At 36.5% G+C, this 17,978-nt stretch overlaps 1 protein-coding gene across 1 annotated transcript in view; it reads right to left on the reverse strand.

Moving 5' to 3' along the window:
* LOC309474959 (uncharacterized protein) overlaps positions 1 to 17,978 on the reverse strand; it is a gene marked incomplete at its 3' end in the record, with an annotated part of 49,878 nt that overhangs the window by 710 nt on the left and 31,190 nt on the right. The window contains exons 2-3 of the mRNA XM_082137578.1: positions 1,156 to 1,485; positions 16 to 336 (exon numbers count right to left, since the gene is read on the reverse strand). Of these exons, the coding sequence (XP_081993704.1) occupies positions 16 to 336; positions 1,156 to 1,485 (651 nt within the window). The remainder of the gene's footprint in view (positions 1 to 15; positions 337 to 1,155; positions 1,486 to 17,978) is intronic.

Below are 17,978 nucleotides of genomic sequence, written 5' to 3' on the forward strand. Positions count from 1 at the left end.
CAAAATGAGACTCACCAGTGACAGAAACACTGAAGCTCCTAATGATGCTGAATCTGCTGCTGTTGATCAGTAGTTTATATTCTCCAGAGTCTGTGTTTCTGGTGTTTGTGATGATCAGAGATCCAGTCTGATGATCCAGCTTCAGTCTGTCTCTGAATCTCTCTTTACACTGATCATCTGTACAGATCTTACTCTGATCTCCAGTGATTTCAGTGATGAGAGTGTCATTATAATACCACGTCATCACATCACTTGTGTTGTTTATTACACCAGTGTATAAAGTGACAGATTCTCCCTCCTTTCTCTCCTCTTCTTCTCGTTCAGCAGCAGAAACACCTGAAACACAAACCAACAGATGCTGGAGGATCTTGTTTTGAGGGACAGACACACAACATGAGAGAACAGATTATATGAAAGAGACAAAAACACGCTCTCTTGACTTTCAGTCTGAAAAACAACGTTTATTCACGTTTTGTCCTTATAAACATAGTTTAAATCTAATCCTCTGCACTTTGATTCCTGGTTGTTGTAACTTTTGTTGTTCAATAATTATTATTGTTTCTGAATAGACACATATGTGTTACTAAGTGTAAATAATGAGAAAACACTATTACTTTATGTTTTGTGTTTATTTTGAAAGATTGCAATGATGGCACCCCAACCTGATTCACTTTAAGTACATAATAAGTATGCTGATATCGTTGTTTATCGATTTAGCTTTGTCAAGTACTCCAGTTGTTGTTTTTTTCTCTCTGAAGTAAACAAACTAGAAAATTTACATCCGTGTAAGCCTCAGTTTTTCAAGAACTTTCACTATACTGGTGAACTAAAAAACACTGAGTATGAAATAGATGCAGATGATATGAAAAGATGAACTGAGATGATATGATGGAAAATGGTCAGAACAAAACTAACTATCAAAACTAATAACCAATGGAAAAACTAAACATGTTCAGTCATACTGATCAAAGTGTATATTTAAATCTACAAAGTTCAATTTAACAGAAAATGTGTTTAAAGAAATTATCTTTATTCTGTATGTGTATTAATGTTCACAAGAGAAAAAATCCTTCTAAATGTCACTGTAAAAATATCACTAAACACATTAATGATGTGATTTAAATGTACAAGACTTGATTTCAAACATAGACTCACCAGTGACAGAAATCCTGAAGATATGTTTACTCTCGCTGCTGCCGCTGCTGATCTGTAGTTGATAAACTCCAGAGTCTGTGTTTGTGATGTTCATGATGGTCAGAGATCCAGTCTGATGATCCAGCTTCAGTCTGTCTCTGAATCTCTCAGTACCTTCATTACACTGAACATCTGTACAGATCTTACTCTGATCTCTATTGATTTGAGCGATGCGGATGTCATTATAATACCATCTAATTCTGTCTTGTTGGTTTGTTTGAACACCAGAGTTTAGAGTGACTGAATCTCCCTCCATCACTGACACTCTGTCTGGCTCAACACCAGAAGCTCCTGTATAAGAAATGAACAGTTCATTATGAGCCAAACAACATTATACAACAGGAAAGTGCTGTGAAAATGTTTTTCTATCTGTATACATAATGTAACATGCAAGCAAAGAGCAGTAGAACATCATTGATTAACAGCAGAGATGCCCAATCCTGTTCCTGGAGATCTATGTTCCTGCAGAGTTCAGATCTCCTGATCAAACTCTCCTGAAGATCTTAATTATCGGCTTCAGTTGTTTGATAAGGGTTGGAGCTGAACTTTACAACAAGCTAGATCTCCAGGAACATAATTGACAATCTGAAGAATTTCAAAAACACATTGTGCACAGAAAGTTCACTTCACAACGACCTCATTTAGACACAAAGACATCACAAATCAGCATTTGAATCTCAACAATGACAATCCAAATAATATTACGATAAACAGATAAACTCTGAACATCACAAAACAAGCAACTTATGTTACAACAAAACAACAGCAAAAATAATATAAAATAGTAAAAGAAAGAAAACAATAAGACAATTCAACTCAGCTGCATGATTAATTCATGCCACAATGCATGCTGGGAGTCATCAGTGGCTGCTTCTCAATACACATATTGATGCTTTCTCATTTCCTCGCTCCTCCGTCCTCCATCCTGAAACAGATCAAAGAAAGCTATCTTTAAGGACATCTCAACTCTTTAACTGCACTGTGAGGATCAAGAAGTGATGAAGCTTCAGGTGATGATACACAGGTGTCTCCTATGAGTAAGTCTTTCTCGTCCAGAAACCTGATGCACACAAATTCTCCTCCCCTTCACATCTGACACAATCATTTTAATTTATGCTTTACCTTTGCAGTTTTAATAAACCACACATCTAACATATTTCAACAGGGCATTTTGCTTTATTATTAATTATTATTAATTTCTTAAATAACCAAAATTCAACAACAAAAGGCCAGATCATTTGAGCGCAGCTGATGATGCTGTGAAGCTTGAGTGATCAATAATATCATAACGTACAAATAAGATGTTCCCCTGTCTTTATTTTCTTTCCTTGCATAAACAGGATGATCTGAGACGTGAGGAAAGGAAGCGAGGGCACACAAATAAGAAATATGAAGCACTAATGAGTTATGCACTATGCTGGTACCCAGCATGCACTGCAGCATGAAGCTTTTCATTTCATGTCATCATTGTTGAGATTCATACACTGATACTTGATCTGTGTGTCTGAATGATGCCACTCCTTGAAATGAGCTTGGGTGGGATGTCTGTCTGCAAACCTAAATGTCTTACAATGGTGTCACACACACACACACACACACAGCAAAATGCATTTCTGTCGACTATAGGCTAAACCGATTAGATAAAAGTGACAATAACATATAAGCTTAGTGTCTTACCATGCTTGATTAAACACACGAGAAATAAAGGCAACATAAACAGAAGCTTCATTTTCTCCACTTTTCCTAAAAAAATCATTGCATCTTTCTTTTGATACACAATAGCGCTCTGGTCCTCCTCTGCATCACATCGACGCCGAAGAGAAAGTAATATTTTGGGATGCTCATCCACCCACTGCGCGATGACGTAGTGACGCTTCGTCATGTTCTTTAACCCTTTGACGCGTACGATCACATTACTGTTGGACATATAATATGATTTTGTAGGGTTTACGGTGTATTATTTTATTTGTGGGCATGGGCGTAGATTACGCGGGGGACGCGGGGGAGATAGGAAATAAGAAATGCGCCCCCGCAGTTTTTCGTATAGGACAAGTGTTTTCACGACAAGTTGAGGTTTTCGCGGTCCAATGTGTATACATCCTGATTTAAAATTCAAAGAGTCAAGATGAGTTTCCATGGTAATCAGTCGCTCTTGCGTCACGACACGCCCATGCTCGCACCCGCGCTGGATCCATCATTTTCATTAGAGGTCGCAATGAGTTCAAACTTCAAAACGGCAAAAAACTCTTCACTCCCTTTTCCCGAAAAATCACTGTAAGTTGTCATGTGGTATCCGAATTGTGTTGCACATTGATGAATAACTCTGCCTATTTCTCGAGCTGAATAATTAACAAGAAATCTAGTACCCGCACAAACGTGCGCTTATTTTCAGTCTTTTTTATTCGTAATGTCTTTTATTTTCACAGATATATATCTGTGAAAATAAAATATATTTATATATGTAGGGGGAGACCGGGGATGGTTGTAACACGGGTCAGTTGTAACAATTCCAATCTGTCCAATCAGGAACTAGTTACAAATCACCTGATTCACTTCACACACGCTCAGTTTAGTTCTTATTCCACATGTGATAAAGTAGAGCCCTGTGGCAGACACAGCACATGTTAGAGTGGAAAAAACAATTTTGAGATAAGAAAGTTACTTTTTTTACTTTTTTTGTTTTTGTTATGGGAATTTCTGCTTTGTAGTTAAACTCATCAAACTTGTATTATGTTTATTGTGTGTCTGTGTAGATATTTTCCATGCAAGTTGTTAGTGCTAATGTTTTGCCTGTTAGCTGTAAGGTGAGCTAGTTCATGGCTACATTACTCTGGGTTAGTTGTAACAACAAGACTCTGGGTTAGTTGTAACAACAATGAAACATTAAATTTTATTATGGCCAATACTATAGACCAGGGGTCGGCAACCCAAAATGTTTAAAGAGCCATATTGGACCCGAAAAAAAATAAAAAATCTGTCTGGAGCCGCAAAAAATTTAAAGCCTTATATAAGCCTTATAATGAAGGCAACACATGCTGTAAGTGTCTATATTAGCTTTATTAGCCCCCTAGTATCAAAATGATAAGTAGCCTACAAATAATGAGCATTCATGATTAAATGTTTATTTTCCATGCAGCGCATCCTGGAGTGAATGACGCACCACGTGACTACTCTGCTGTACGATGGTGTTTTAAGTTTAACTTTCATTATAATTTTTATGTATTACGTTTTATTTATTTGTGTATTCTTTTTACAACGTGGAAAAACTTTAACCCTTTCACACGTAAGTTTAAAATATTTTTCAAAGTTTTTCAAGGCGACCGTTATTTAGAATGTGTCACTTTATGGTTTCCAAGGTGACGCGTCATTTCGTGTCACGTGACACACCGCAGCAACAACAGAGCTGAATGAATGATGATCTGCTTTTATGTCATTTTTCCTTTTTTATTCAAAATTTTCACAAATTTGTTAGATATGGCATGAAATATCTGATATTCCGATTGTCAAATATATGCAAGTGGAAGTGTTTTGTTGTTTAAACACCATAACGATCGCGTTAGTTGAGCTGTATGCGCGATGGCCGCATTCGCAGTTCAGAGAATCGGATCTGTTGGATTTACAACACGTGAATTCATCCACTTCTCCCGAAATACATCAAAGTAAGTGGCTGGTGAACTGGGAGAAGAATAGAGTAAACTTTAAAGTTACTTACACAATGTGTATCTGATATGAATAAAACGTGTCTTGGAAAGGATTATTGCCTCTTCCTTTAACATCAGTGTGTATTTTACAAGCTCTAAATGTATTGTTTTTTTAGTACTTAACGTTATATGTCTGAAACCTAAAATAAACATTATGTGGTTGAAAACACTGAAAAGTTGTGATATATGACAGCTGAGCGCGCCTGTCTCTGGCTCAGCGCCAGCCAACGCGCGAGAGCACATTTGAATTTAGCAGTTGATCACGTCATGCACGGACTGTTCTGATCACACCGATGCAATCGTACGTGCGAAAGGGTTAAGAATGTTTGTCATGTTTTTCCTCCTACAGAAATTATATTAAAACAAAAAATATTTTTTCCATTTTCATATTTTTGAAAAAGCTCCAGGGAGCCACTAGGGCGGCGCGTAAGAGCCGCATGTGGCTCTAGAGCCGCGGGTTGCCGACCCCTGCTATAGACTGACAGTAACAACTATGCTTACACAAATAGAATGTTCAAGTGTTCAAGTTCAATTTATTATGGTCAATTACTATGACAGAGTAACAACAGAGTCACACACACACACACACACACAGTCACACACACACACACACACACATGCGCGCGCACACACACACACACACACACACACACACACACACACACACACACACACACACACACACACACACACACACACACTGTTCAAGTGTTCAATTTTATTAATTATTATTATTTAAAATTTCAATTCAATTTATTATTATTATTTTATTTATTATAATTTTATCAATTTATAATGTTCAATTACTATGACTGAGAGTGACAAACACACTGAGACTAAGAGTGACACACACACATCAGTTATATTGAAAAGTCAGTGTTGAATAAAAACCTTTCAAAATTTTTTTTTTGTCAAAATCCTTATTTCATTATGTTACATATCACCCCGGTGGATATCATAATGTTACATCTCACCCCAGGGTATGTTACAACTAACCCAGACTATGGGGTGAATTGTAACATTTCACTCCTCGTGTTTGAAACTAAACCATGCATTTTCTGTTTGTGTTGCAAAGATAATAGCTATGTCATTTAATAGCAGACACTTGTAACTAGTTTGGATCACATTTTGAACACACTGACTTCAAAGTACCTCAAGATATAGACAGAAAGGTCAAAACTGTTACAACCATCCCCGGTCTCCCCCTATATATATACAGATATATTACTCAACGGCCTTCAAATTAGAATAAAGATGTTGATTGTTAATGCTGAATTTGGATTTTCATGCATTAACAGCCACTATATCTGCTTGAATCAGGCAGCGTTGTACGGTGTAGCCTATACATGATGTGCATGTGCGTGAGGGACAATGAATACACGGCCGAGCGATGTCAAGGTTCCTTGTCCGTCAGACGTCTCCAGAGGCTGATATGGTAGGCTATGTAATCATGTGGATTTTTAAAACTCAAATATAGTTCATAAGAAAGTGATTATATTAAAAGAGATAGTACAGGTTTAGCCTAACATTGTAAAGAAATCAAAAAAGTACACATGGAAAAAATAGCTGCACAATGTGCTTAGTCTGGAGGTTTATTTATTTCTGTGAGATTTTCCATGTGCATACAGGTGTTGTATTGCTTGAATGCAGTATTTGAGTGCAATATTTTAGATTTTCTTTATTAGCTGTTTTTTTATTTATGTTTTTTATATTATTATCTTGCACTGGAAAGAAAGTTAACTATAATGGAAGTATAATTATATAAATATATTTGCACTACACCTCCTTAAAATGTTGTCTAATTAAATTAGAACATTCTAGAAGTCTAATTCTATTGAATAAGTTCGCACAAGGCTACAGAAAACTGTTGTTTATTTTTCTTCAAATGCAGTCTAAGCCGATAAGTTTTGAATGTTATATGTTGTATTTGTTTAAGTTAAAAATAAAACGTATTATAAACTAAACAACTCCATGGTTCATTGTTGGCAAAATGATCATGATAGGCTTTATATTTCACATCTAACTTATTCAATTCAATTCAATTCAAATTTATTTGTATAGCGCTTTTCACAATACATATTGTTTCAAAGCAGCTTTACAGAAAGTGCATTTCAGAAATGTACATAGAGAAATACTGTTAGTTAATCATGTATTGATTTAGGGCATAAACATCGCCAGCGTCGAGTCGTCTCTTCACAGGCGCCGAGTCGTCTCTGCACGGGTGTTGGAGAATCTGTAGTTTCCATGAGAGGCTGGATACAAACTGGAGCTGACGATCTGTATTTACCTCGGGACTAGCGTCCCGAGATAACAACAGAAAAGCATATGGGAAATAATTAGCGTAGCTGCTGTTCGCAATATTAATGCATTCAATCTGATTCAACTGTAGTATAAAATGTAAGTATTATGTGAATGCCTGGCTGAAGAGATGCGTCTTTAATCTAGTTTTGAACTGGGACAGCGAGTCTGAGCCTCGAACAATATCAGGAAGGCCATTCCACAGTTTAGGAGCTAAATGTGAAAAAGCTCTCCCTCCTTTAGTGGACTTAGATATCCTAGGAATGACCAGAAGCCTCGAATTTAGTGATCTTAAAGAGCGCGATGGATTGTAGGGCGATAGAAGTTCCGTTAAATACACGGGAGCTAAACCATTTAGGGCTTTATAGGTCAGTAGCAATACTTTGTAATTGATACGGAACTTTATAGGTAACCAATGTAGAGACGACAGAATTGGTGTTATATGATCGTATTTTCTTGATCTAGTAAGAACTCTAGCGGCGGCATTTTGCACTAACTGTAGCTTGTTTATTGAGGATGCAGGACAACCGGCTAATAAAGCATTACAGTAATCTAGTCTCGAGGTCATGAATGCATGAACTAACTTTTCTGCATCAGAAACAGATAGCATGTTACGTAGCTTAGCAATGTTTCTAAGGTGGAAAAAGGCTGTTCTTGTAACATATGAAATATGATTTTCAAAAGACAAGTTGCGGTCTAATATAACACCCAGGTCTTTTACTGTAAAGGATAAAGTAACAGGACACCCTTCTAAATTAAAGTTGTATTGTAAGAGGTTTTGTGGGCAGTTTTTTGGACTAATAAGTAATACCTCCGTTTTATCTGAATTTAATAGCAGAAAATTACATGTCATCCAGTATTTTATATCTTTAACACACTCTGTTAATTTAGATAATTTAGCGTTTTCATCTGGTCGTGATGAAATATATAATTGAGTGTCATCAGCATAACAGTGGAAATTAATTCCATGTTTTCTTATAATATTACCAAGTGGCAGCATATATATTGAGAATAGCAGAGGGCCTAACACAGATCCTTGCGGTACACCGTAGTTTACTGACGTTATCTTCGATTTTTCCCCATTTACGCAGACAAAATGGTAACGGTCTGATAAGTACGATCTAAACCAGTTTAATGCCTGTCCCTGAACACCAGTGTAGTTTTGTAGTCGGTCTAAGAGTATTGTGTGATCTATAGTATCGAACGCAGCACTAAGATCAAGTAAAACTAGTATTGAGATACAGCCTTGGTCAGAAGCTAAAAGTAAATCATTTGTGATTTTAACGAGCGCAGTTTCTGTGCTATGGTGCGGTCTGAATCCTGACTGAAACTTTTCATAGATATCATTTTCTTGCCACTTATGTGGTTCAGTCTTGTATATTGATTAGGCCTATTTTGCTATTCTATAAATATAGGCCTAATAAGTTGTATTATAATATGCTACAATGTATTAAAGGGGTGGTTGATTGCTATTTCACTTTTTTCATTTTAAATACTGTGTAATGTTGCTGTTGGTGCATGAACAGTATCTGCAAAGTTGCTGCGCTGAAAGTTCAACGTAAGCAGAGATATCGTCTTTTAAAAATCAGGAAGTTTAATGCCTACAAAAACGACTCGAATGGGACTACAACGAGATACTTCCCGGGTTTTATACGTAACTAACCCATACATTTACATCAACCCTCCCTCCGGAACATGTTCTGCTGTCGAAGAGGAGGAGTTATAGTGGAGAGAGCTGTAGCTGTCAGGTCTTCTGTGTTCAGGCTTCCTACAGACGCTGTAGTTCGTCAACAATGGTTAAAATTTAAGTTTGATTATGTTCCTGACAATTACAATCGTAGTTTAGCTCTCTGTGCTGCGCATTTTACGGAAGACAGCTTCCAGAATCTACACGAGTTCAATGTCGGATTCAACAAGAAACTATTACTCAACATGAAGCAGTTACAGCTTTAAAACCAGAGGCCACAACCTGCAAGTAAGATTTAATCATTTTAAATGTATTTGCCTGTATAATTTAAGACGTAATGTTTTAGTTTTATCAAGGATGTAAAAAAATGCCAGCGCTGGCTTTAGTATATGACAGATGCGTATAAACATTTTGGACCCGAATTTGTAATATGTACAAATTTTGTAAACGTATTTTCCATGTATAGCTAGGCTACTTTATGACGTATTTTTTTTATTTGATCAAGAACGCAAACCAATGCCAAAGATGTTTGGTTATAGTAGCTAGTTAGTTCGATGTTATTTTGTGTGTATAAGAAACGTGTACAAACTTCAAAAAATCATCGCAACAGCAAACTTCAGCTGCTGTTATCACATAGGCTACACCTAAAGAAAACGACAAACTGAGTAAACTACCGGTAAGTTTTGTGAATAGTTAAACGGTTGTTCATTCTATCAATAAAACAATATGTTTAAAAAACAAGTATCAGCGTGTGGAAATTCTTTGAGAAAATAATAATAATTAAAAAAAAATTACCATTCAAAAACGTTTAGTAAGAGCCGTGTTTGCGGAGGTTCTGCTTGACTCTCTTCATCACCGCTCTCTGGTACTGATTCTGGCTCAAACTGATGAGGCAATATTGACACCATTACATTTGACCGGGCCAGGAGCACATGTAACTGTCGCCCGTAAAGGAAATGGGCGTGAAGATTCCGGACGCAGTTTAGCCAATTACAACACACCGGCCGAACTAACCAATCTGAGCTCATTGCCTCTTTCTGAGGGAGTGGTTTCATAGACTCAGGAAGTCAACCGGTCGTTCAAATGACAGAGGAGGAAGCGGCTTACAATAAAGGTGAAATTTATGAAAAATAAGGCGTTTTTTAACAAACGAAACACGAAGACATGTTATATTGCAGCCCATAAACACAATCAAGCAAAGAAAAAAGGCAGTAAACCACCCCTTTAAATATATTAAATATATTTATCTAAATATATCAATTAGTTTCCACAATATTCACCAGAAGTCATCATTTCAGGAGTTTTTTTTTTTTTTTTTTTTTTTTTTTTTTTCTTCCTTGGGGGGCGTGTCACCGGACCGGACCGCCCCCCATCCCCCCTCAGTGATTATAAAACCCGGCCATATGCATGTTACTGGATGAATGAATGAAACTAGTTAATAATGAGCATTAGATCATAAACGAAACATTTTTTTTTAACATCATACCCTATTTGAAAATCCTAGAATCGCCCCTGCTTTCTTTCTTTCTGTTTTATTGCTTTAAACATAAATAGCATATTAAGCCAATTAAGCAAAAACCTGTCAACAAAGGTGTGCAAAAAACAAAAATCTGGTATAACGCTTGGCATTCTGTCCCCCTCACTTTTGAAATGATGGGTACGCCCCTGTTTGTGGGGGAAATGCAGCACTCGGTTGTGTCCCCGCGCCCTCAAACGTGTTTAAAACCATACAAAAAGTCCACGTTGTTTTATGACAAACACAGTTCACTTCCATTTATCAGCAATAATAAGGAATTATAAATGAATTAGTTGATCGAAAGAAACAAATGTCTTTCCGAGGTCGTGTAAAAAGACCAGTACATTTTCACCACTTTTTTTCCTCAGATAATAGGCAATTCTTTCAGATTTAAAGTAAACTGTTGAAATATTGTAAATGATCTTATATACTTATATTATTGTATAGACCCCTTTTGCGCCGACGTCACAGTTACGTCACGGCGCTAGCTGGAGGCAAAAACTGAAAACTGGAGGCGGCCAATACAAACCAGCACAGATTCGGCTACATAATAAGGAGCTTAAATTATTATTTTTATTATTAAATGTCATCTTGTTGTGTTGTTGGGTGCAAGAATCGATGAAAAATTAGTATGCTGTATCTGGATTTTTTATTTCTAGAAAATATTCATATCATTAAAATTGTGTCACTCTTTACATTGTCGTCTTCTTGGCGCTGGCTAGGCAGAACTGCGGATCGTACACACAAATCTTTACATGACCATTCAGCACATAGTTATAGGCATCTAAATATATATATATATATATATATATATATATATATATATATATATATATATATATATATATATATATATATATATATATATATATATGCCCTCAGTTTCTCTTTACTCTCGGTTTCTCTATCGGGTAGGTGCAGGGCCGGAGTGGGGCCCCTTTTCAGCCCAGGAGTTTCAGGCCCAAGACCGGCCCACTTTTTCCATGGTGGAATTCCAAATTAGCACTTTTTCCAAATTGGATAAATGAAGCAATAGTTCAGCTCTTACTATTGTGTAGTTTGTATTAAAGGGATACTCCACTTTAAAATGAAAATTCTGTCATCATATACTCACCCTCATGTTGTTTCAAACCTGTATGAATTTCTTTCTTCTGCTGAACAGAAAGGAAGATATTTAGAAGAATATCAGTAACCAGACAGTTTCTGGTCTCATTGACTTCCATAGTAGGAAAAAATATATACTATGGAAGTCAATGATATTTTTTTAGACAATGAATTTTCTATCTTTAAAAGTGCCTTAAAGTTGAACTTAAATAAAATAAGCCTACTATTTTCTTGAAAAAGGAGGTGAACTTTGTATTGTGTGGCAAATAAGCAATAAACAATTCTGAATAAGAGACAAATGTTCAATTGGCATTTCTGTAATCAATCAAGAAAAACAGCTAAGAAGATTGATCATATTACAGTACACAAACTATGCATTGTTTTGTAAATGTGAACCTTTGTAGTTTATGCTTAACATTGAAACTTTTAATACCTTTTCGAAATAATCCATTAAGCCAGTTGTGATTTGAGGCACGTGCAATTGTGTCAAAGGCTCCTCCAATTGTGTCCTTCGTTTTAGGATCAAGGAAATTAAGAATACAACAGATGGATCTTTCACAACCTTGCCTAACCCAGAATTCATTGTGAGACGACAGGATTTTTTTTTTTTTTTTGAGAGAGAGAGAGAGAGAGAGAGAGAGAGAGAGAGAGAGAGAGAGAGAGAGAGAGAGAGAGAGAGAGAGACATTTGAATCTATTTATTTGTACAAATTATTATTTTATTTATTTTTTTACATTTTGGGTATGTTTTTTTTTTTTTTTTCACAATTGAACAAACACCTGTCACAAAATCACGACATATATCAAAACACTCCAAAAATAAATAAAAATACAGGGTGGGCCATTTATATGGATACACCGTAATAACATGGGAATGGTTGGTGATATTAAAGTCCTGTTTGTGGCACATTAGTATATGTGAGGGGGCAAACTCCTATAGATGGGTGGTGACCATGGTGGCCACTAATGTGCCACAAACAGGACTTTAATATCACCAACCATTCCCATGTTATTACGGTGTATCCATATAAATGGCCCACCCTGTACAATAAAAATACAACAATATATTGCTACACAACATATCTAAAAAATTACCTACCAACATATTCAACAATTTAGAATTAGGTCTTCCTCACTATCTATAGACCACAAGACTTCACTTAAACCCCATGTTTCCATAAAAACAACCAGATTTTTAGTCAATTTAAAAAAAAAAAACTCCACTCTGATCCTTGAAGTCACAAACCCTCTTAACATTCTCTCTGGGTCAACTAAAGCATCTTCTTTTATCATTATTTTCCTTGTTACCCATATTGCCATTTTAGTCTCCGCTATTAAAACATTTATTATGCCTATTCTTCTCTTTTCAGAAACCTTATACTTCAGTCCATAAATGAAAACAGTGTCATTAAACTCTTCGCCTAATTCTTCAATCCAGGTTTTTAATGTCTGAAAAACCCCTCTCAGTCTAGAACAATATAAAAACAGATGATCAGTTGATTCTTCTAAATCACAGAAAGGACATTTCTTTTCTACAGTGGGATCAATATGCGCCACGTGTCTGTTTGTAGCTACTGCCCAATGTATAATTCTCCATTGTAGGTCTGCAGTTCGTTTTTCAATGGGAGATTTATACAATAACCTCCAGCATCTTCTAGGAGAAGAGTTTGGCCCTAGCACTTCTGTCCACTTTGTTTCGACTTTAACGCAATTCAGATACAAACTTTTCTTCGAAGCCTCTTTAAAACCATGTATCTCTGGAGTCTTAAAAGTGAGGATTGATTCCTCTTGTGGTTCTTCTTCCACACGAGCTGAAACAGGAAGATCAGGAAAATTCTCCTCTTCCTCCTCTTCATTCAAAATCCCTTCTCCTGGGTTCCGGTGATAGGCATAAGGAAGAGATAAAAAAAAAAAAAAAAAAAAAATTCCCATCCATTACATGTTTCATAAATCTGACGGACTTGATCCCTGTCAGATCACTCATTTCCTCTGCACTTTTCCACCCGTCATGATGCTTTAAATCCTTTATCCTAGTGCATCCAGCTCTTGCCAAAAGCCTTAATTCAGGCTTTTTGAATTAAGCACTCTTGCCTGAAATAAGGGATTATGAAAAAGAGGTTCTTCTTTTATCCAGAATTCAGAGTCAGACCAGTTCCTTTCTGTCCATGTTTTCAGCATCGTTTTATAAAAAGCAGAAGTGTCTTTTAAGTCCACTACTGTCAGATTCATTAAAAACAACTGTAGATCGTATTTAAAAACATCAACTTTGTGTAACAGGGCTTTAGCAGTTGTGATGGAAATTCATTATTTCTTATATGTATTTTGTTTTCCAAATTGTTAATTTCATTTAGTCATGTGTTTCTGTGGGGGTTTCTAACACATGAAAGAACATGAAAGAACAAACAGACACCTGGGGCACGAGCAAAGAATACAGAATGTCGTATAGTAGGGTGCCAGGCCCCTCCTGAGGGAAGCAGGAGGTCATTTAGATTGTAAATGAAGGCCTTTTGGCTTCTCAGGAACAAAGAACAGCATGACCTGCCCAGGGGGGGTAGAACCAGTCCATACTAGCTTGAGATATAAGATGTCTTTAAGGAAATTTACAGAAACTGGGAAAGGAGGAGTCAAGAATGTCAGAAACCTGTATAAAATGTCTCAGTTTTATTATGTCAGTAGGCTTTCTGTTTCACAGCTGGGTGGCTGCGGTTGCGAAAAGATTCCTCAAAGAATAAACGCCTTTTCTCATTATTACAATTTTGCCTCTTAATGCTTCTTACGCCTGTTGATGCTGTGTTTCTCATTGAAAATTGAAATTTGCTATTACAGCTGGTGTCAGAATAGTGGGATCCTGTGCGGACGCTTCTTCTCCTGGTCCTGAGAACGGATTTGACGGGAAAGTGCACGACCTCGGCAGCACCAGGCAGCCGTCTTATACCTCGACGGTTTGAGATAGAAACTCAACAGATTACGAGAGAGAGAGGCAATACCCCGCACTCAGGGCCAGTGAAAGAAAACTCCCACCAGGATTAAAAAAATCCGCGACGATTGCGAGAAAAACAGAAAAGCATCTCTGGGTAAGAAACGGCAAAATTGTTTTATTGAAGTTGAGTGTAATTTGATAATTGTGAGTGAGCCATATTGGCTGAGTTTTGCTTTTGGTACGAGCGAGAGGTGATTAAGATAATCACAAATTTTTGGGGAAGAAATTGATCTGACAGATTCTGATCGGTTCTACAACACTTAGCTCGTTAGTGGACGGAAGAGCCACACGGACGGAAGTGCCACAGGTTATTCAGATAATCACAATTGCTGATTAGTTAGTTTTATTCAAAATCTGTAACCTTAGGAAATCTCGTACAAGTGGACGGAAGAGCCACATCAAATCAATTAAGTGAATCAGAAATTAATCGAGCGCTAGAAAGTGCCTATGGGAAGATTTTGAGTAGAACGTAATTACAGAAACCCGACCGATTTTGGGTAATGAAAAAAAACTGGGTCTGTTGAAGACGTTTGACAGATACTGTAAGACACGTGTCGAAATTGTGAAATCCAGAAGGGAGATTCAGACAAAATGGGGTCATCTAACAGTAAAGTAGATCATTTTTATACACCAATTTTCTGTCAAAAGAGAAATAATTATGGTGGTAAATGTAAATGTATTTCCCCGAGGCGGGAACCTTGAGTAAGATAAGACTCAATGTCGTAAAAGAATCAATAGAAAAGAACGAGGGAAAACAGAATGGTTGTTGTGTGTGTGTTAAACGTGTGTAAAGGACGCACACACGAATGCATACGCTGATTTACTTTCTGCTACCTGCAATGAAAAAAAAAAAAAAAACTTGGACATCTTTATGTGTGGCTGATGAAACTTTGAGCAAAGCTATGACTGATGATTTGAGCAGCGTTGTGAATGATGAGCATATGAGATTGTACAAAAGTAGCCTACAGAATTTTCTGAAATGCCAATTTATCCGTTACTACTGTAGTCAGAAAGGGTTGTTGAAGTTTGTTCATGAGTGTAAAACTGTGAACGGACAGTGAATTGTTGGATGGGAAAGAAGCAGATAAAAGAGAACAGAATCGATGCAGAAGGAACTGGCATGTAGGGGTAGAGAATGTTTTTCCTGATGGAAACAGTGAATTGTTGGATTGAACAGATACAGAAGGAAGTGGCAGGTAGGGAAAGATATAAGGAAAGATATAATTCATATTTATGAACGCCTGTTAAGTCAAATTAACCCTCTGAGGTCGGCAAACGCGCCCCCGCGTTTTGTTGGATTTTCTTCACATTGTAGCACTTTAAACTTAAATTACTCCGTCATTTATGGTCATACAGAAAAAAAGAAATATAAAAAAAGAATCTGTGATATTTCTACTTTTGTATGTGTCCACTTACAATCAAATCAAAACATTGTGCTTTTGAAAAATAAAGAAAATAAACAGGGTGTGCGTTCTGCCTCTCTGTCGCGGTGAACTTTTTTTTCTTGAGCACGTCTATAAACTGAAACAAAACTCAGCGAATACTTGTCACACATTTATGAGCCATATACCTTTATAAACATTTAAGTGTGTACTTTTAAATGATCGGATTCAAACTGAAAACAAATATTCTCTGTTTAAGTAATTTGTATAAAACCAACAAGATGTCCAGTATCTCAAACGCTTGCTCATTAGTTTTAATTTGACCACACCTACTCGCGCAAAAGATATTCACATGCAAATCTCCACATGGAGCGCGAACGCGCTCATTACCTCAAAAACAAAACACCAAAACACTTCATCAGTCTCTGCTTTTCATCGAGATTGAAAGACGCGTCGTGAGCTTACATTGGCTTTACCCCAGAAGATGAACGCGATTTGAAGACAAGAAAGATAAGGTAAGAAATTCTTACATATTAGTTTGTTATTGTTGCATAAATTTCACATTGCAGTTGAACTGTTGCTAGATATATGGTGACTATTATCATATTTAGATCCGTGTTTACTGTAACTGTGTCTGTGGATATCTGGTCAAACGTAGATATGTATGGTAACCATAATGTTTTATATTTGAGCACGATCGCGTTTGAATGTATCATATTTGGATCGCGATCGCGTTTGAATGCATCATATTTTGGAAAAGCAAAACGCTCCAAACGGCTTCATGTTTTTACTATTATCTCATTTCATATCATCATAACGAATGGAAACATTTGAAGTAACATGATAATCAATATATTTTTATCTAGCTTAGTTACTGAAATCTTTTGGAAGATTTATATAGGCTGCTATATTGTTATTATTTTATGCAGCACTGCGCATAGCCTATGCCTACAAGGCACAACAAACGTGGTGTTCATTATATAATATATTGTTGGAAACATTTGTGTGTGTGTGTGTATTCTGTGAATTTTAAAAAGCAATTTTAACCAGAAAAATCTAAAATGTATTCCCAAAATCATGCAAGCCTTTCTCTTGATATCAGTGTGTTCACTTTTTTTTTTTTCAGGACCCAGATGCCACTGAGTCCTGCTGACTTCAACATTCACAGTACATGTCTCTGTACATGAACATGGTAAAGTGAAAATCAAACACCTTGGAAATGAAAGGTATGTACAATGTTTTTAGGAATGGCACAAAGGTCTCTTTCTTTGGATCATGTTGTGTTGTAAATAAATCCAAACAATCTAAAAGCCATTCTTTTTTAAATCTCCTCATTCTTTGTGGAAGGTTGGTCAGAATGATGGGCCCTGATAAGCTCCTAATAGGGCCATTAGGGAGTGTCTTTGTCTTTCTCAGGTGTAAAAAGCCTTACATATTAATGAGATGATCCGCCCCTTCGCATATTGCTTTTTCACACAAAACACGTCGTAAAAATTTCAAATCAATATATTGTCTTCTCTGAATGAGCAGTCAGGGTGATTTTCACATAGTTTTGGAGCAAATATTCTAGGCTACGCCATACAATTTTCAAAAGTCTTGTGAAGAAATAATCAGTATGGGTTTCATGACCTTATTTCAGTGAGAATTTTTTTTTGTATTTTCACAAACCACGCATAAATGTCATTATCTCAAAACTACAAACTTTTACACACATGCTGCTGATATATTATTGTAGCAGAGTTTGTGCTGAATACAGTGTAATCAGACTTTAGCCATGAAAATGTCACAAGTAACAGAAATAACCACAAATGTCAGAGCATGTCAGAACACCTCCAGGGCCCAGAAAACAGCTCAGACCTCAGAGGGTTAAGTTGAAATGGTATGAAATGAGTTTTAGATAAAATATGGCATTGAGTATGATTAACAGGGATTAACATGATATAAAGATAAGGAATCATGTACGCAAATGTAGCAAAACGGGAAAAATTCTATATTTTAGAGATAAAATAATGATTGAAATTACGATGTGAATGCTTTATTGTATTAATGATATGAAAACAAGAGTATTGAAGAATAGATTGCCATATTTTTGTAACAAGAGTTGAAGGTGCAAGCAG

Source organism: Leuciscus leuciscus, assembly GCF_965113295.1.
Source record: "Leuciscus leuciscus genome assembly, chromosome: 15".
Classification (NCBI taxonomy): domain Eukaryota; kingdom Metazoa; phylum Chordata; class Actinopteri; order Cypriniformes; family Leuciscidae; genus Leuciscus; species Leuciscus leuciscus.